General features: G+C 39.1%; 1 protein-coding gene across 1 annotated transcript in view; it reads right to left on the reverse strand.

The window, feature by feature from the left end:
- Positions 1–17181, reverse strand: part of LOC105385624 — a 70470-nt gene extending 53289 nt beyond the window's left edge. Inside the window, exons 1-9 of the mRNA XM_048622569.1 lie at positions 16731–17181; positions 13781–13987; positions 11023–11143; positions 10162–10256; positions 9003–9147; positions 6772–6949; positions 6068–6318; positions 5597–5634; positions 4833–4999 (exon numbers count right to left, since the gene is read on the reverse strand). Coding sequence (XP_048478526.1) covers positions 4833–4999; positions 5597–5634; positions 6068–6318; positions 6772–6949; positions 9003–9147; positions 10162–10256; positions 11023–11143; positions 13781–13987; positions 16731–17018 — 1490 coding nt within the window. The 5' untranslated portion in view covers positions 17019–17181. The remainder of the gene's footprint in view (positions 1–4832; positions 5000–5596; positions 5635–6067; positions 6319–6771; positions 6950–9002; positions 9148–10161; positions 10257–11022; positions 11144–13780; positions 13988–16730) is intronic.
- Between the last annotated feature and the right edge of the window lie 3637 nt (positions 17182–20818).

Raw genomic sequence — 20818 nt, forward strand, 5'->3', positions numbered from 1 at the left:
GCTTATAGGTTAATCCGCCACTGCACAAGACCGCATGCCAAACATGTATTGACTTAGGCGAAATTGTATAACGAAATGATAACGATCGAACGGGAACTGAACCTATGTAAGACAATAGGCCGATAATAAACAAGATGAATGATTTCTGTTTACATGTTTTACTATTAAGTCGATAAATTTGAAACATTAATTAAAGTTCAAAATCTAAGTTTAAAAAAATGAACTTATTGCAAAACTACATTTAAAAATGTAACTTCAGCTAGACTGCTTACTTTTGTGATCTTATTGAATGTGTTGGTGGATACTTGGTGCCTCATGGCCTCATCAAACTGTCGACCGAATGGTGTAGTGGTTAGTGAGCCTGACTGCTATGCCGAAGGTCCTGGATTCCAACCCCGGCCGGTGCAAATTATTGTGACCGCCGATTTGACTTGACAACTCTCAAATAGTTCACAATGTTGGCAAAGCGATCTTATAAAAAACGGGAAGTAGGTAATATTTATCCTTACTATAATAATATTATAAATGCGAAAGTAACTGTGTCTGTCTGTCTGTCTGTCTGTCTGTCTGTTACTCTTTCACGCCAAAACTACTGAACGGATTTGAATGAAATTTGGTATACATACGGTCTAGACCCTGGGAAAAAACATAGGCTACTTTTTATCCCGGAATTCCCACGGGAAAACTTTTTAAGGCGAAGCGAAGCGCGCGGGAACAGCTAGTTTATATGTATTTATATTTATATATGTCGCAGGCATCTGGTTTAATCTCCTGTTTGATTGAACCGCTAGCCCGTTCATTGGATGACGCTATTCAGTTGTATGACTAGGCCGAACGTTGATTGTACAAGCGTCACAAAACGTCCAACTAGTTAGCGGACTTAAAATCAGTCAGGTGGTGAATAAAACAAATATGGCGTCTAACAGCGAACAGCTGACACAAAAAGCACTTGTATTGTTATTTTTTGCAAATAAATTAGCTTTAAAGTGCGTTATTTATGTTAAAATAGTGTGACAACATGGATTTACCTATTATTAACCGCCGGCGAATAGTTTCAAAGAAAAAAATGTGCTAAAACTGGATAATTATGAACAAAAATATCAAGGTACGTTTATTGTTATTGTTTAGTTAATTTGTGAGATGAGAGCTTTGTAACATAGTCTTTTTTTTGACTCTTGTCTGGTCATGTTCATCCTAACCAGACATTAAAGTTGCTATACTATATCCCATTTAACGACTTCGCTGAATCAGTCAAACGTTCAGTCAAGACGTTGGACATTACAGTCAACCACTTGACGAGTTGTTCTTTAGTCATTCAACTGAGTAGCGTCATCCAATGAACGGGCTAGCGGTTCAATCAAACAGGAGACTAAACCAGATGCCTGCGACATATAGGTACACTTTATTGCACACAAAAAACAAATATTACACGGAAGCATTTTAAAAACATAGCTTATTTTTTGGGCACAAAGGCACTAACATACATAAAATATACTCGTATATAGGTACTAAAAATTGACGTTGGCAACTTCCGTAATAGAAAACCTTTCATTTCGTAAATGGCGTGTTCAAAGAAGGAAATATTAGGATTCTTCGTACATCACTCGTCATTATGACTCGCTGACGGGTGAGTAATGTGGAACTTATGGAACTGAAACGGTTGCGCAGACCCCATCGCTACTTCTTGAATATCAAATAGCATTCTACTATATATATAACTTTATTTCTTGTAAAGATAAATTACGAAAATACACTCACGAGCAATGAAAAAGTTCCAGTGGCATAGCACTAAATTACTCCTAAACGGAAAAGACAAGCTTAATGACGCCGTCTGCAATATTGAAGTACATACATTTAACAGCGCATCAGAATATTACCAATGAAACACCTAAATATTTTGATCAAATTCTAAATTAAATGTCTTAAAAAATTGGGGTCATTTGGTGTTCATATTTTGTAAGTATACAACTTTTTCTCGCTAGTGTACCTAATTCTCTATTCAAAGATAATGCCTTGATATGTAATCCCAAAACTGATTCGGTTGAAATATTCTTGATTTATAATGTAATCGCTTTGGAAATTTCCCTGACACGTCTGAGCAACTGAAGCAACTGAAAGGGTCAAAGCCAAACTTGTATGGTCCGCTGAGTACCTAGTTGAATAATTTGACGAGAATTCTGGTTGGTATGGTCTTTTTAATCACGAGTATCACGACTGTCTTTTCAGTGTAGCGGTGTTATAAATGTGATATACCTACGTACTTATCTATTTTTGTGTGTTTTTGTTTGGTTAGTGCAGCAATGCTATATGGGTCACTGTTTAAATCGACGAACAAACGACGAGAGTTTTCGTTCTTAATACAACGAGATAGAGTGGTGGTTCGCGCTGCAGTTTTGTTTTTCAAGCTTTGCGCTAACCACGGCTCTTATCTCGTTGCATTAAACATGCCGATTGCGTGTCAATTTGTTTGTACATTTGTCGATTTATAGAATGACCCCCCTGATACATCGTTTTACGAACGCTAGAGTAACCCCCTGTATTGGAGCATCACATCATATGACATCATCAACACAAGTCGTTTGGTATTCTTTGCATAAGCTCGTGTACTGCAACTGCGCACGAGCGGCGCGCACACTAATCTACACTGTAAAGGTACCGCCTCTTGTCTAAAGAGGCTTCTCAGAAGAAAGTCGTATCTGATTCTGAGTAGACAATTAGACATCCTTACTCGATTCCGATGTTAAATGGTTCATTCGGTTTATTTACAGTTGATATCTTACAAGTGTAAATGGTTCATTCGGTTTACTTACAGTTGATAACTTACTCGTATACTTAGTAATATACTAAGCAACTAAAAACATGGTAGAATTTACCAGTGGTCGAGACGAAAGCATGTCATAGTACGAAAGTTCAGGAAAAATAGTTTTGTTCGTTTTCTCATTTAGGTAAGTTTATTTTACATTTGCTTTCAGTGTCTATGCTTTCAGGTAAATCCTAATTTGATTTGATCCTATTTTGAATTAAATTATGAGTTGTATTAAAGGGCAAATAAGAGATCTGAAAACACAGTAAAGTTCTGTTGCTATGCGTTAACAAACGCCCTAATTAATTTTAGTTGAAAAGTTTCTAGGTACAGTCTTGTTTACAAAGTTTAAACACGGCTGGTTGCTTCAGTGAGCGCCAAATTTCAAAATAACTTTACCCAAGTACAAGCCAGTCAAATTTCAAAGGTAAACTCATTTATATTACTATTTTACCTATTAAAATACCTCCCGGAGTCATTTTTGGTTTTATTACAATAACAGATGTGGCATAACCACCCGAGTCCGCGTTGTTCTATAGGCATTATCAGTAAACGTATAATCGACATACAGGACGGACTAATAGACATATGACGAATCTATAAGGGTAGAAATGAAACGAAGGAGCGAAAGCAAAAGCAGTCATTACATTTACCTATAAATAGCAAATTGCAATGAGATAGAGACGCCGTTACGAAACATCTTTTTTCCTAACCTAAAGTGACCCCTGAGCTGTACTCGATATAAAGTTGATAATCATAATATTATTATGTTGGTACTTAATTAGTATACACAATTTCCTAAATTTCAGAAGGTTTCGTTTTTCAGAACCTATCTAAAATTTGGTGGTTAATTAAAACATGTTGGGGATTGTTTTCTTTATTTTAATTGGTTCATCTGAGTTCGTAATATTGTTTTAGGTAGGCGTGGTAAAGAAGTCAGCAGACTTAGTAGGTATATATGTATTCCCACTAGAAATGATTACAGGTTGAATATTATGTACATTATACGATATGTACATAATATTTATGTCTTATTGCCATAAAATAAAATTATTGATAGAATGGTTTATGTATTCCCAATCTTTTATATCATATAAATCATAGTATACTTTTCATTGGTAAGTTTCAGGTGAGTCGTGGTGGTTCGAAACGTAGTCTTCAAAGACATAGTATTTTTAAAGATTTTATAAATGGACGACCGAATGGCGTAGTGGTTAGTGACCCTGACTACTGAGCCGGTGGTCCCGGGTTCGATTCCGTGCTGGGGCAGATATTTGTTTAAACACAGATATTTGTTCTCGGGTCTTGGATGTGCCCTTAAAATGGCACCCGCCCCCTATTACATTGGGACTAACATAACGCTCTGGCGAAAAGTGGGTGCAGCAATGCACCTCTGCCTACCCCGCAAGGGAGTACATTAGTACAAGGCGTGAGTGTGTGTGTGTGTGTGTGTGTGTTTGTTTTATAAATGCGGTACCATGATTTCTAGGTTCACCTTTGCTTAATAATTATAACGGATGTTTGGTTATAATTATTTATGTACAAGCCACATTTATCGTAATTAACAGAGGGTATAATTAACCATTAGGCTGGTGTCAGTACCACCCTAATTTGCGTCCCGTACCCGAAACGTCGCGGTGAAAAATAATAGATTTGTATTGTTTCTGATTTCAGAAAATATCCCACAGTCATCCCTAAATCCGCAAACTTCAAGTTCAACAATAAACTTTAAAACCTATAAGTAACTCTTGTTCCCTGTAACCAGCAAACTGCAACTAGCAAATTAAGGGCCTTTTCAGTGCGACGCGGATGACCTACGCGACGGACTGTACAATGTTTGAAACTTACTGCGCATTCATCTGCGACGGACGCAAAACGTCATCCGCGGACAGGCCGCGTCGCACTGAACCGGCCCTAAATCTTAGGGCACATGGGCCACCGCCACTGGCATATTTCCTGTAATTTCCGTTAATTTTTCTCGTGGCGGCGTTTGTGGCTTTTGCGGTGACATTTAATATCTATAACTCACGGGTCAGTCTCCCAGGGCAGCCAGGCCGGGCGCAGCGCGGGGTCAATAGGCGTGGGGGCCGGGGCCGCTCGCAGCGCGTTCAGGATCCGCTTCACTCCTCGGAAGCCCACCGTGGTGATGATCACCGCGCCCAAAACGCAGGCTCCGCCGAGAGACGCCCAGAGAGCCTGACGGGTGAGGGGTTAGGTTGTGATGTACTTGCTGGAATACTTACATACATAAAATATGCTCAGGATTGTAATCCCCAAGGGGTAGTCAGAGGTGGCTCGCAATTTACTTGGAATCTGACGTATAAATGCTGACGTCTATAAAGTCGGTAAATGTCACACCAATCACAACGCCATATTTATGGCGAATCGCGATGTAGTGACCTTTTACTACGTCGATATCGAAACCCTACATCAGGTAGGTACAGGATGAAAGGATTATACTTAAGCTATTACAAACATGCGAACTATCTTATCAGGCTAGAGGCCGCTATCTCGCAATTAAAGACAAGAACATAAGAGATACAGATAGGTAAATTATTAATAACCCTCGTTTTATCTTCTATTTTGTAATGATTTTTGACACACTCATCTGTTTACGTACGGAAATTTTATGAAACTTGTCAGAACAATCTCGGTAATTGGATACAGTTAGGGAATTTGTGGAAAAGGTTTGAACTTTGCTTCTGATGTACCTACTGCACACTTAATCATATTTATATCTGGAGTTATAGCTTATTATGGAGCTGTAATAAGAAACGTAAAAAAACAACTTACATAAGTAAGCACCGTCACTTTTCTGGCTTGCACTGGATCTGAAACAATCATAATTATCAGTTGGTGTACCTAAGTATACCTAGCTAGTATGCACACTGACACTGAGTAAATATTGAAAAAAATTAGTCTATTTTCAGCTGCAGTATGGTAGAAAAGGGCATATTCAATCATTTGACCATTTTTGAATAGAATACTAGAAAAGTCGTATGAAAAAGTTTTGTAAGATGGAGCAAGGAGCAAGTAGTTAAAGGAAAACCCTGAAGTGGAAAAAAAACTAAAAGAGCAACCAAAACACATACACAATGATGCTTTATGTAGACCCATACAAGCTTTCGCGCCCGGTAGCGATAGGTTCCTAACACCCATGCTATACTCGCATTGATAGCGTGAGAGCAATGATATTACTCAAGCCTAAATAGGCATTAACATTGAAGACTTTAAAGAGATATTAAAAAATCCAGTAACAAATACCATACGCCGTCACTTTCCCGGCCGGCCCCATGCACCCTCTCTCATCGATCAGGCTGACCCTCGCCAGCAGTTTGACATCCAGCACTATGGTCCTCTTCCCGCCCCGCTCCCCGCTCCGCTCGGTCACAGGCAACAGGCGCCAGCGGGGGGAGTCGCCCTCCGCCACCGCTCCGCTAGCGCTTATCACTTTGGACGCGGTATCTGAGAACCAGGGGGCCGGGTGCGCGTCTGATACCATCTGCTTGCCGATGCTGTGGGAGAGGGAAGGCTGGTTAGGTTAGGTTTTTGGCTAGGGTTGATCATTGTGAAATTTTAGCCGTCAAACTTAGTAAAGGAACTCGGTATGCCTAGAAAGACGTTCTTCAACTGCATGTTGGCTGCTGCTGGAAAGAAATCTGCATTTTCTGGGTGAGGGTTTTCACCCTAACAGGGCCACCACAGTCTGCCATCAAGAAGACTTAAAATAACCAAGTGGCATAAGCTATAATATAGCCATAACATGGAACATATGATGGTCCTCTACTATGAATAGGGAGAGGAACGCCAATGTTGTAGAGTTCCTCAGAAGAGGTCTACATAAGTGCAGTTATTACTGGCTCATGCAGATGATAACGGAATTATATCCAGAAGACAGGACGGCAATTAGGGAATTATATGCTCCAACCTGACAACATAGGTTAGGGAATTCTGTGTACGGTACGAACCTGACAAAATAAGCTTGTTTCTTCAGCCCCGGCGGCAGCCTCAACGGCTGGCGCGGCGGCGGCAGCGTCCAGGTTATGTTGATGAACAGCTCCCCCGCTACTGACACCGTGTGCGCGTCGACAGATGGGGCTGGCAGCCGCGGTGCGTGTGCACACGAACACACGCCTGACACGCACTCTGGTGGGGGAGATTAGGGTTTAAGTGTGTTTTTATAGGAGATAGGGGATTCGGGTGTCGTATAGTCTGGTGCAAGAATCTCGATTAAAGAAATTGGGCTACAGTCTTATTTGCCACGAAACGCAAATTTACTGCAGGAACCAGTCTACATAAAATAAGCTCATGATGTAGCCCGTGACGGGGTTACTTAGATTACGTAGATACGTCCATTAAACTCTGCACGTTTTATTGGAAGAAGTCTTCAAAGTTGAACGGAAAAAGGGAAACTATTGTATGGATAAATACATTTACACTTAGTAACCATAGGACGCTGACGACCATAAAATTTTATGTCCAGCAGTGAACAATTGTTTGATGATGATGATGAAACAGATAAGTTTAACTATATTTCCTTTACGCAACTGCGTAGTCCGGAGGGTATTGTTTTTCCTAGACAAACAAAGCAAACGTAACCTAGAACCTAACATAACATCGAACTCGAAAGTAAATATTTGTGTGTACATAAAATCTGCACAGTTAGGGATTCGAACCTGCGGCTGCCTTACGTTGGTAATGTTTGTTGGCATCTATTGAGTACCTAAGTATTGTATTATATTGGAAATAAATGGTACCCTTATGTACATGCAGATCGCGTTCCATGTGATTAATTTTACAAATCTGATATCATTAGATATTTTAGGACGGATTGACATACATAAAAAACGCACAGCTCGTAATTAAATTAGTCATATGTAGGTCATAGCCAATGAACGTATAGTTCTCTAAGGGACATGACATCCTCAAAGGCTGGAGTATTATTTTCATCTACGCTTGGCAGGCGGGAGATGTCACACAACCATGGAAGTAATAAGTACCTACTTAGTTGTACGTACCTAAGTACTTAATACTTCCATGCACACAACACAAAATTTTAACACTTTACATTATACTCCGACCATGAGAAAGGGTAAAACTAAACCCTCTACGCGACCCTAAAGGTCGAATCACGAAGATATGGCAGGCAAATGTACAAATCATCAATATGCATAACCAAATTTGGATTTATTTTACAATAAGAAAGACTTTTTCCCCGCGTAAGGTTTCTTAGAGGAAATTATATTACCGGTGAGAATTGTGCCTGATTTCCTTTTATCAGCAAACGCACGCTTTGTCGCCTTTATTGGAACTTTGGGAGGCGAAATCATAGAAACTCAGAAATAATATCATCGTAATGAAAATCTAGAACTTAATTTCTATCACCTTTTGTTTTAGTCTGAATATAGGTTTATCTTGATTACGACATAGCCTGTTATAGCTAATAGCACAGGCATAGGTATTTGTAAGGGAAGTTGATTGTCATTTAGGTAGGTACCTGTCGAGAGTCAAACACCGATAGACATACGTACCGTACGTACACCATTATTGAATGAAATACGATACATTGCTTTACGAAATATCGATATTACAACAGGGCAAAAGTGGTATAACAAGCCGGAAAGGGTGTGTCTTGGTTCAGCTTTTTGTTTGACGCAAAAAAACCTCAGATCGACCCGTTATTACTTACTTTGTATTTGTATCTGCTATTTGTTCCTGTACCCCTATAATAATAATATGTGGGGACATCTCACACACGGCCATCCAATCCCAAGCTAGGCAGAGCTATATGGGCATAATCAGACAGCTGATATACCTATCTACATACATATATATACCTAGATACATACTAACACCCAAGACCCCGGTAACAAATATCTGTCTTTAAACAAATATCTGCCCCAGCCAGGGATCGAACCCGGGACCTTCGGCATAGCAGTCAGGGTCACTATCCACCTGGAGTTCGATGGAACTCCACAGCTGCGATCTGGCTCCGAGCCTGAGTAGTGCCGCATAGTGTAGCCTAGCCCTAGGTGTGTCTTGGCCCTGTTCAAGGCGAGCGGACGCGTTTTGCGTCCATCGCGGCTGAATTCGTTGCTCAATCTGAACACGCTCCGATTTTACCATCTATCGCCGACGTCAGCGTAGGTCATCCGCGTCGCACTGAACAGGCTCTTACTCTTCAGCCACACATACTCACCGTCCATCTCCACGTGTAAATTAGCGGCCGTGTGTCCGTCCCAGGGGTGCGCGGTGAGACGCACGCTGTACGCGCAGCCGGGCCGCACGCCGCAGCCGCCCGCCGCCGGGCTCGCCTGAGCTGGGACTACCCACCAGGTAGAGTCCTGGGGCGATGGTAGGTTGGTTAAAAGATGGTATTGAAATATCTAGCAAATGCAAGCACAAACGCACAGCCCGTTAAAATCCACAGCAGGATCGACAATCTTCACGCTTAGCACAGCGGTTATGCAGTTTGGAGTTATTCCACAACATAAACATTTGACACCCAAGATTCCAATACAAATATCTTTCCTGGCCGGGGATCGAACCAGGACCCATAAAGCAGTCAGTGTCAGTAACTACCACACCATCTAGTCGTCATAAAATACTTAACAACCGTTAAAAATACTAAACCAACCTTAAAAAAAGGTAAAATTTTAACTAGTCGGAAGGAATATTATTATGTATTATTTAACTTTCCGTAGGCAGGTAAGTAGATACTAAGATGTTGTCAAAGCAGGATAATGTAGGGCAAGGGTACACGACCGCAGGTGTCCCGTGGGTCGCGGTGACAACTGACCCGTTTTTCCGATGACATAAATGGACCAAACTATGTGGATAAAATATAGGACAACACCGTAGATGTAATAATAGGAATGCCCGAAAGAAGCTTCCCCGAGTGGCGTAACAACTGTACTTAGTTTACGTATATAGGCATCCTGGGAAGTCAGTGACTGGTGCTGCTCTGATTGGCTATATAATCCATTCACCATGGTATTGTACTAACTATAACTGACCACGGTGAGAAACCTAGCCGCTCTCTAGTCGAGCCGCTTTTCTCTGTACATTTGTGTTTTTGAATGAGTATATTAATGCACTGAACTTGTTGGGTAAGTGGGCAACCCGACTGTCAGATATGTTTTCAAGCTGCCCGAAGGCCTCTGAGTCGGCCCTGACTAGGCTTAACGACTGCTGCCGAAGCAACAACCGTGCCGTCCGTAGCACGGAAGCGTCCAAAAAAGAACCAATGGGTTAAGCAACAACTGGCACTTCTGATTGAAGTGCCAGTTGTTGCTTAACCTCAGTGATCGTAAACGGACGCTTCTAAATATGGTTTTAATGATATTTGAAGTGCTCACCCCTGGTATATTGTACTCGTAGCACAGGGGCATCTCGCAGTCAGTGGTGGGCGTCTCGCTGCGGATCTCCAGAGAATAGTCCTCGGCTGGAGTGCCTGAAACAAACGTGATGGTGATATATGCATTCGTTTATTGATCTTTGAAAATATGAATGTATCCGCTAACACATGCTACAGTATAATATGCTTTAGTTTTAAAGATATTACGGCCCATCACTGCAAGATAATGACAGAAGACAATCACAAAAGACGCAAACATTTTGAGAAACGTTAGCTTTTTGGATCTATGGAAAAGCTAAGATTTGGCCCATGAATTTCAGGTTGTTAATGCAGGTAGCCATCGAACTAGGATTACCAACATAGATCCTTTCCTCTTTAAGCTAATACAAAAGTGAGCCAAAAACATCTGCAGTAGACGAGATAACTCGTAGTAGTAAATAAGCGTAGCCTTCCAGTTCACTGCACCACACAAAATGGTTTTATGAGGGAGGCCGAGGGCTTCTACTCTTCGGCGCTTCTTTGAACAGCTCTATGTCTAACAGTCGACCATTAATAATTATTATTGGCTGATCATAACCAAGTATCCTTACCAATGACGACCGAATGGCGTAGTGGTTAGTGACCCTGACTACTGAGCCGATGGTCCCGGGTTCGAATCCCGGCTGGGGCAGATATTTGTTTAAATACAGATATTTGTTCTCGGGTCTTGGATGTGCCCGTAAAATGGCAATAGGCCCGCCCCCTATTACATTGGGACTAACATAACGCTCTGGCGAAAAGTGGGTGCAGCAATGCACCTCTGCCTACCCCGCAAGGGAGTACATTAGTACAAGGCGTGAGTGTATGTATGATGTATCCTTACCAAGGGGCGGTGCCCAGGTCACGTTGAACATGAGCTCGTGGTCGGAGTCGGGCAGCGGCGCCGGCACCACCGCCAGCTGGCGAGGCACCCCCGCGTGCCGCACTGTGTGTCCCGCTTGTTCCTGGGGACCACGGCTGGGTTAGAGAGAGAGATAGGTGTAGTGGACAACTAAAGGTCACCGCACATACAAAGCGTAGCCTCTTTTTTTCTGTCAACCAGTAGAACGCGAGCTCGCGATCGCCTGGTTGACAGAATAAGGCGATCCGTTTACGTTACGCTTTTATATGTGGTGAAACCCTTAAAAGGGCTATCCTATTTCTCTAGATAAACCAAGGAACTGTACTCCCAATTTGCGTAATGTTCATGTTCTTGTGCCTAAGTACGCACATACCTATCCACCTCTGTTAGTCTAAAAGTACCTATGTGCAGTGGCGGATTAAGAGCATCGGAGGCCCTAAGCACAAAGCCTGTGTAGGCCCCTAATTTAGAACTATTTGTTCCTTGAGAAAGAGTGACAAAACAGTTCAATAGCTAAAACGTCCTATAACTTTTCTATAAAAAAGGATGTTAAACATTTTTTTTAAATTGCTTGCCTTAAAGGCAAAACAAAATCTCATTAGGTAAGGAATAACATTAGAAATAAGGTAAATTGTATACTAACACGTTGGATGATTTCCCAAATAAACAGTTTATTATTATATAAAGGCCTACGAGGGTACACTACATAATTCCGAATTACTTTTTTACGAATATGAATATAACGATTTTTATAATTACGAATTTCAAAGTTCCGAATAATTCACAATCCCGAATTTCAAGTTTCCGAATAATGAAAATCACGAATAGTTGATAAAACGAAATTTCAAACAATACATTTATTAAAATGACGAAAGTCAAATTTCCGAATATTATAATTTCGATGTTTCAAATGTACGATTTTGTATTATATCAAATTGCTAAAATTACGAATCCCGAAGTTTTAATATTCCGAAAATACAAATCCCCGAATGTAATTTAGTTGACAAGAAATAAGTAGTTATCTATTATATGTACATGTATTTTTAAGCTAGTTATATTATGTGAAACGCTATGCTCCGCTTCGCTGCGCTCCGCTTCGTTTTTTTGGATGTGCCCGTAAAATGGCAATAGGCCCGGCCCCCTATTACATTGGGACTAATATAACACTGGCGAAAAGTGGGTGCAGCAATGCACCTAACCTGCCTACCAGGCAAGGGAGTACATAAGTACAAGGTGTGAGTGTTTATATATATTATATAATAAATTGGTATTTTATTTTTCGTAATAAAAAATCTTCGTGATTATAATATTCAAAATTATAATTTTCGTCGTTTTTATAATTCGGTATTTTAAAAAATCGGTATTGCAATATTTCGTAAATTACATATTCGGTGTTATCAAATTCGGAAAAAAGTTTTTCGGAATATTTGGGTGTTCCCGGCCTACGACACTCGCAAGTATCACCACAGTTACAACTGCGCAGGTATGCGGAGCTATCACACGGCACAGTTAAGTACGCGCAAGCCAAATTTTTGTCAAAATGGTCGGCGTGGCAACTGGAAATGTTTCTCAATGAGGAACAATTTCTTCTACTGGTATATTTTCAATGTTTGCAAAACAACTACAATTTTTTCACTAGAAAAACGTCTAGTTGCCTTCTATTCCCAAAAATAAAACGGTAAGTACACGATCGAAGTGGACAAAAAAATTGCTGTAAAATTGAAAAAATCATTTACATGTTAAACTACTCAAGGATTTAAGAGAAGACTCTAATGAATGGCTAAATTATTAAAATTTCAAACATGTCGAAAAATGCGCAAGCCGCCCTTCGGGGTTGGCGCGGTATACAGTTTTACCACCTATTCGCACAGTAAGCCATGTTCAGTACAAGCCGGCCTGAGCACGAGCAGGCAAAACTGTGGTGATACTTACGCGTGTGGTAGGCCCTTTACCAACCACACGCACGGTATTCCGTGTTTGAGCCGACCTGCGCAGGCAAAACTGTGTTGATACCATAGAGACTAGCACTTGTACTTGTTATTCTATGGTGATACTTACGCGTGTGGTAGGCCATTTAATCAGAGCAAACTCATAACATCGGACTTATTGTGGATGAATATATAAAATGTTGGTATAAAATGAAACAGCAGCAGAGGATGGGGGCCCCTGGAGACCCGGGGCCCCAAGCACGTGCTTGTCGTGCTTATAGGTTAATCCGCCACTGCCTATGTGGACTGAATTGCTTGTGTATATGACCAAAAATAAATAAAATGAAACTCGGTTCGGGATTTTAGGAGTTACGCTCCGTTACCACAGACAGATACACAGATACACGATAACACCCCTCTTATTACGTCGGGGATTTAAAAACAGACCGTGATTGTAGGTACAAGTATACACACTTGTTTTGTTACCGTGCCATACTAACAAACAGTCAATGTTTGAATTAATGAATAGGTGTTTGTGAGTTTAACAAGGTACAAAAGTAACTATTTATATGAATCTGATTGTACTGAATGAGTTCTTTAGAATGTATACTAACATATTCAAGCACTATTAAAGATACCCAATAATACTATAAACTTATAAAACTCAACAATATTATTGAAAACAATTGAAGCCATTTATTTATTGCGATGGTGGTCAAAGGTGAGTTGCATGCAATAAAATGAGATCTCATGTAGAAGACACGAGTGACTCTAGTGATAATGTTATATTAGAATTTCATTGACTGACTCACAAACTGTATTAGCGGAGGGTGACGATGCATGTCATTTTGAACAATGTCCGGATTTCCGACATGCCTGCGACTCGGAAGTCCGTCCGGGCCGCTTTCCCGGACCGGATATTCCCCGGAAAAGCCCCCGGAACCCACCCCGGACACACACCAACACGGGAAAAACAAGATGGCCAACACAAACAAACGACTACACATCTTTGGCACATTTTAAATCACTACGATTATAAATTAGATTTAAGTACTTGTTAGTATTGTTATTGAATCGTAATTTGCCATATCCTGAATCACATTTTTCACTCACACACTTTCAATATAGACACTAAATTGATTGCGGTAAATACATACATGCGTTTATTTAGGCATTTCACTTAATTTCACATTTCAATAAATCTAGAATATGTTTTTTTATTACACCCAATCAAACTAAACAAACTGGTAAATTAGTTTTGTTCCGTAACACTCATTATTTCCCCGTCGCGATCAGATTGCTACTGATATAGATATTTTTGTATCCACAAACGTTTCATTTAGTAAAGTGTTGTTTATTATGGATAACCTATATTTGTATAGGTACCTATAAGTAGTAAGTACAACGATGTTGTTTTTTTTCATATTACTGTAATTCTACCGTAATAATATTTCAGCTTACAAAATACACATACGTATTTAGTTTACACAAACGAGAAGAAAATAATAAACAAAATAAGCGAGGAATATAACGAGTATACTTATAATTATCTTTTCATGTGGTTTGGAGAGCCTGTCTCTCGATGTAAGCAGGTCAAAGATCAAAGCTTATAAGTTTATGTAATATCGTAGCGGTAGGATTAATCAGGCATTTTACAGAATAAACATAATGAGACAGGATATTAAAAATATATAGGTAGGAATGTAACTTGTCGCGTCGAGAAATCGATATAAATTTGAAGGAGTTGACTGAAAGTTAAATAAGTGGCCGCTCCACGGGATCGTTATAAACGTCGATAAATCGTTGTCCTTTCTAAATGGCGCGTTCCACCAATCACAGCGCCGTATTTATGGCAAATCGCCATACATGTAGCGACGTTTACGACGTAATCCGTAAGCAATGAACCCGTGTAGCGGCAGTAGGAGTGGTAGGTGCCTTATTTTTGTTTTTCATGATTCCTTTAACGAGAACCTTAGCACATCCCTATAACCATAAATAACTGATTGTTTATCAAGTGTACTGTAACTATTTATCAATTTGCCGTACAAATCGAAGATAATTGTTATTAGTTCTTTCGTACGCAATGGGCTGGATGCCGTTGCCGAGATAAGAGATAAGATAGTTCAGGAAATATTGAAAAATGATTGATCGCACTGTGCGAAGCTAAATAGGACTACAGAATAGGTTAAGGGCCGTTTCTCTACTAAGGTCCTGGAATATAAATGTTGCGGTAGGCAGGAATTTATTTAAAAAAAATATATTTTAGTATTTTGTTTCGACGACATTACAATTTAATCTTATCTAGGTAATGATCATTCGACTATGATATAACTTATTACTTATCTCAAATCCGTCCGTTACCATGTATTGAATCGTGAATTTTATGAATCATAAGGATAAGGAAAATCATTAATGTAAATGCGAAAATGTATTTCTAGTTATGTCTTTCACGTTGCAACGTTTATACATCATAACTAATATTATAAATGCGAAAGTAACTGTGTCTGTCTGTCTGTCTGTCTGTCTGTCTGTTACTCTTTCACGCCAAAACTACTGAACGGATTTGGATGAAATTTGGTATACATACGGTCTAGACCCTGGGAAAGAACATAGGCTACTTTTTATCCCGGAATTCCCGGGAAAACTTTTTAAGGCGAAGCGAAGCGCGCGGGAACAGCTAGTGAATAATAAAAGGATAAAGAAGTAGTAAGTCTACAATTAATTTATAGGCCCAGGTCTAGTTGATTATTGTGATTAACAACTATTTAAGTTAAATATAATAATATTGAAAAAGAAGTTGGTATAGAGTACTTAAATATTTTTTGCCGTTTTTAAATGATATACATACCTACTTATATGTTAACCTTGAGCGTCTATCCCGTGACGTGGCTTGATCCGAACTACGAGTATATATAGAGAGAGGTACGATCAATACAAAGACGACCTCGGAAAAGTCTTGCAAACTTTTATTTAACCTCTTTTGCGTGTAGATTTAACGACCGTCAGGAAAAGCTTCGAGTAAAAGAAAGCAGATCATCTTAAATACAAACGATGTAATAAAACTGGTCATTTCGATGTTGATTTTATATACAGGGAGGTAAAAATCTGCGTCAAATCGATTAACAGACGTTTTGTAGGAGGTACAAAAATACTGATTGCTAAAATAGTGAAACGCACATGTCCAACAAAAAGTCAGAAAAATTAATAAAGAAATGATAAGAACGATCAATTTACACTAAACTTTTATCGATCCTATAAAAAGTGTTAAAAAAATATGTGTATGTACTTAATCAAATCAGAAGGAAGAAAAATCGGCCCTATTATCTTACAAATCGGTCGTATGCGGGCACCCTTAAATGTGTCTGGTCCCTTATTCACGATTCATGTCGTGACGGATTGACGCGACTACGACGCGGTATGATAATAATAATATGAATTTGATGTACCGGGAGGCTCAAACACAAGCTTCAGCATCTGGGGAAGCCTTCAAGAGGAAGTGATGCTTGCGAGCTTGCAAAAGCTTTCAAAAGGAATAAAGTTAATACAAAATTGTGAAGTGGGATATGATAATGGTCGAGCATTACGATATTTTAGTTCAAGCACTAAATACAGTAGTACTTACTGAATTTTCAGGATGAATTTTAGATACTACCTTATACCTGTGTCTTATAGTCATAGAGATTTTACATCAACTATCTAAACGACTGGATCCTTTGTCAAATTATCTACTAATTAAAATGTATACACAGATAAAAGACTCACATTTTGCCTCCCAGGATTTTCAGGAACCAAATAAGGCGCCGAATTAAGCACGTCGATTTCAGATGTCTCCGCCGTTTCCTCCGCAGGTACTGTCGCGAACGCCGCCGTTACAGCATCTTGATTCGGCAGCATTGTAGTGGGGGAGACGGTGTTCGATGCTAGGAATTCCGGGAGGATCCTTATAATGTGTTTTCCGGGTAAAAGGGGCATCTTTCTGGGAACCTCCACAACGCTGGAGCACGTCTGTGCGAACACTAGTACACAACACACTGACAGCAGCCATGGCATCTTGTTCTACTACTAGCTACAGTGCCATGCTTCATTTGTCGTCGATATCACCACTCGGAAAATTTTAACATTGGATTTGTACCTATCTATTAATGTGTTCTCTTGTGTTTTACTAAGAGTCATTTGGTTTTTCACTCACTCACTTTTTTAAATGTACAACTAATTCATAATTGGGCTTAACTCTTCACCGGAATTACGTCTGTAGGTAGATGGAAAATAAGTTGAAATGAGATGAAAAATTAAACACCAGTATTGACAATCTTCCTTGTATAAATGACCTGCCTGTGGGCTTACACGTGCCGATCAAATATAGAGGTTACTTCAGTCGGAAAGACTTTGACAATAAGAAGCCTATCTTCAATTCTTCATGTCTCGAAAATAAATTGAAGAGGTGGAATAATATTCTTATTATTTGTCTGACTGGAAACTCATCTACCTACATATCTAGTATAATGTGGGTAGGTAAATATTCCATCCAATTCTTACTGATGATTATTCTCAGTTTGTAAGATAACTTTTATTCAAATATTTTCAGATAAGAGGAAGGGAGGTAGGTACCACGACCAAGTTACTTTGAAGATAAGGCTATATGTTTTTAAGGATCCTTAAATTCTGAGAGCGTCCTCCAAATGGTATAAAAATAACAGTTGGTTTTTCTTTTTAACCGTCGGAAAAACGAAAGAGCTCTTCCATCTGTTGATCGATTTTAAAATGGGTCAAAGAATGTCAAATATTTATTTTCAATAGGCTGATGATCTGATATGATACAATTTTAACGGACTATTAAAATTGCTTATTTAGCTCTAAAGGGCAGGCTATTTTTATAGAGTAGGAATAATGGTGACAAGAAAACATATAACTATAGTTACTTAATTAATATAGGTAGGTGTTTAGAGGTACCTACATAAATGGGGTACACTACATAAATCCGAATTACTTTTTTACGAATATGAAAATAACGATTTTTAAAATTACGAATTTCATAATTCCGAATAATTCACAATCCCGAATTTTAAGTTTCCGAATAACGAAAATCACGAATAGTTAATAAACGAAATTTCAAAAAACATATTTATTAAAATGACGAAAGTCAATTTTCCGAATATTATTATTTCGATGTTTTAAAAGTACGACTTTTTATTATATCGAATTTTTAAAATAACGAATCCCGAAGTTTTAATATTCCGAAAATACAAATTCCCGAATGTATCTTAGTTGACAAGAAATAGTTATTAAGAATAATGTGTTTATTAACAGCATAATCCGTATACAATTTAACAATACTTTTTAAGCTATATTATTTGAGACGCTCCGCTCCGCTTCGCTGCGCTCCGCTTTGTTTTTCGATATCAATGTGCACCTAACACGCTCCTCCTCGCTTTGCTCGTCGTCGCACCTATCTTTAGATTTAGGTCCTAAGGTTTTTAAGGTTAAACACCGTAAAAAACCGAGCAATTGTATTGCTTTGTTGTGTTACTTAACAACAAATAGTTTTCTATTTACAATATTTTAACTCTATATTTGAAACGCTCCGCTTTGTTTTTCAATATGTATGTGCACCTAACACGCTCCTCCTCGCTTTGCTCGTCGTCGCACCTATCTTTAGGTTTAGGTCCTAAGGTTTTTAAGGTTAAACACCATAAAATTCCGTGCAATTGTTTTACTCTATATTTGAAACGCTCCGCTCCGCTTCGCTGCGCTCCGCTTTGTTTTTCGATATCTATGTGCACCTAACACGCTCCTCCTCGCTTTGCTCGTCGTCGCACCTATCTTTAGGTTTTGGGTCTAAGGTTTTTAAGACGTTTATGGTTTTTTTGTCAAAATCACGAATTATCACATTTTCGATCGGGATTTGAATTTTTCGTGATTATAATAAATCGGTATTTTATTTTTCGTATGCTTAAGTAATCGTATTTTTAAACGTTCGTGTATTTGAAAATCGTAATAACAAATCTTCGTGAATATAATATTCGAAATTATAATTTACGTGATTTTTAGAATTCGGCATTTAAAAAAATCGGTATTGCAATATTTCGTAAATTACATATTCGGTGTTTTCAAATTCGGAAAAAAGTTTTTCGGAATATTTGGGTGTTCCCACATAAATGTTGAGGAAAAACAAGAAACGTGTATAATAAGTTTATTCAAGTATTGATTTGAACCCTACTTAGCGATGCCTAGCGACGAGTGGGTACTGGGTACGTAATTTATTTATGACCGAAATTATAATATTTATTTATTATGAACAGGTAAGGTACATGAACCGGAGACGTGCCTTTTAGAATATAAATTATATACTTACCTGTACCTAACTCAATAAAGTATAAAATATAAGCGCAAATCTAGTGGATAATATTAGATGAGATTTCATTTACCGGCTAAGATTATCTACATAGGTACTTACTCCTACTAGTTATGTCGTTTCTCTCTAATCTATTTCAAAATGTCGAGTTATGTAAATCAGGGATATGTATAAATTAACCTGTACCTAGGTCAAATAATCACAAAAATCACTTAGCTGTGATGTGGTAGGTCACTTTATGTGTCACCGCACCCAATTTTCAGTCACTCAACATTCCCTTCCCTAGCACGCAACATGTAGGCACCGAGTTTTTTTTTGCAGGTTGGAGGTAAGTACTTACTTATCCCGTTCAGTTTTAGAGTGGGAGAGCATGTCTTTTATCCCACAAATAGCCATTATGCAGACATTGTGAAACGGGCCCTTAACTTAGATAGGTTCTAGGTACATAAGACCAATATTTGACAAATAGTACCTAAAGCCAGGAGTTTGAATCGTATCCGCGTGTACCTTCATCAACATTAAATACATTTAGAAGTTAGTTACTGTAACTACGTAAGGTTAGTAGGTATTCCAGCGTTCCTATTTGTAATCGTTGTACTCAAACGGAATGATTACCTACCAACTTCGACCATGAATCGGACAATTGATCTGATTTAATCAGACCGCGGGTCGAGAGTGTACCTACTACCTGCCTGCCCCGTGACATCACCAATCAGTGGTAATGTGATGGCCGGATACTGGATACCCTACCCTTTGCTAGCTATCAAATTAGCAGGAAAAGGAAATACCTACCAAATAAATATTACTTAAGTAAGTAGGTACCTACTTATTTCAATTGAAAAAATAATTGTTACCATATTGAAAAGTACAGATGTGGGATGAATTTGCTAATTGACGACCTACGCAGATATGTATATGTATACCTACTCAGGAAAATATCTGAACCGAAATTAGAAAAATATACAATGCATGGGCAAACAATAAGAGATTCATCTCATTGGGTAGTATCACAGTAGATAAATCTAAGCTTAATCTAAAAAAAAACCTTGGAAAAAAACATCGTTAACGTTAATCTAATCGTTTAAAAATCGAAGGTTAAAAACGCGACAATTCGCTAACCAAATCACCACGTCATCAAGACAAAATTGACACGAGCCCAATTTGAATATTCAAAATCCGAACACATTGTATCGTTTTTTTTCATCGAAGCAAAGGTCGCGCGTGTAAACAGCCAGGGCGGGCGGTAGGGCGGGCCGCCCTAGCGGTGGCTGCGGGCCTACTGACGCCTCACGCCGGGGCGGCAACAAGTGAAACGTGGAGCCTTTGATCCGGGGCCCACTCGAGATTTACGATTATAATATTATTATACAGGAGCGATGCCGTGTCGTGGCGGCGTTTTGAATTTTATTTTCTTCTCGCAATGCTGTCAGGGGGTCGGGTTGACTGATGAAATTACCTACATATTACACCCTCCATGGAGTGAAGGATTTAAGAGTAG

This window comes from Plutella xylostella, chromosome 8 (assembly GCF_932276165.1).
Source record: "Plutella xylostella chromosome 8, ilPluXylo3.1, whole genome shotgun sequence".
Taxonomy (NCBI): domain Eukaryota; kingdom Metazoa; phylum Arthropoda; class Insecta; order Lepidoptera; family Plutellidae; genus Plutella; species Plutella xylostella.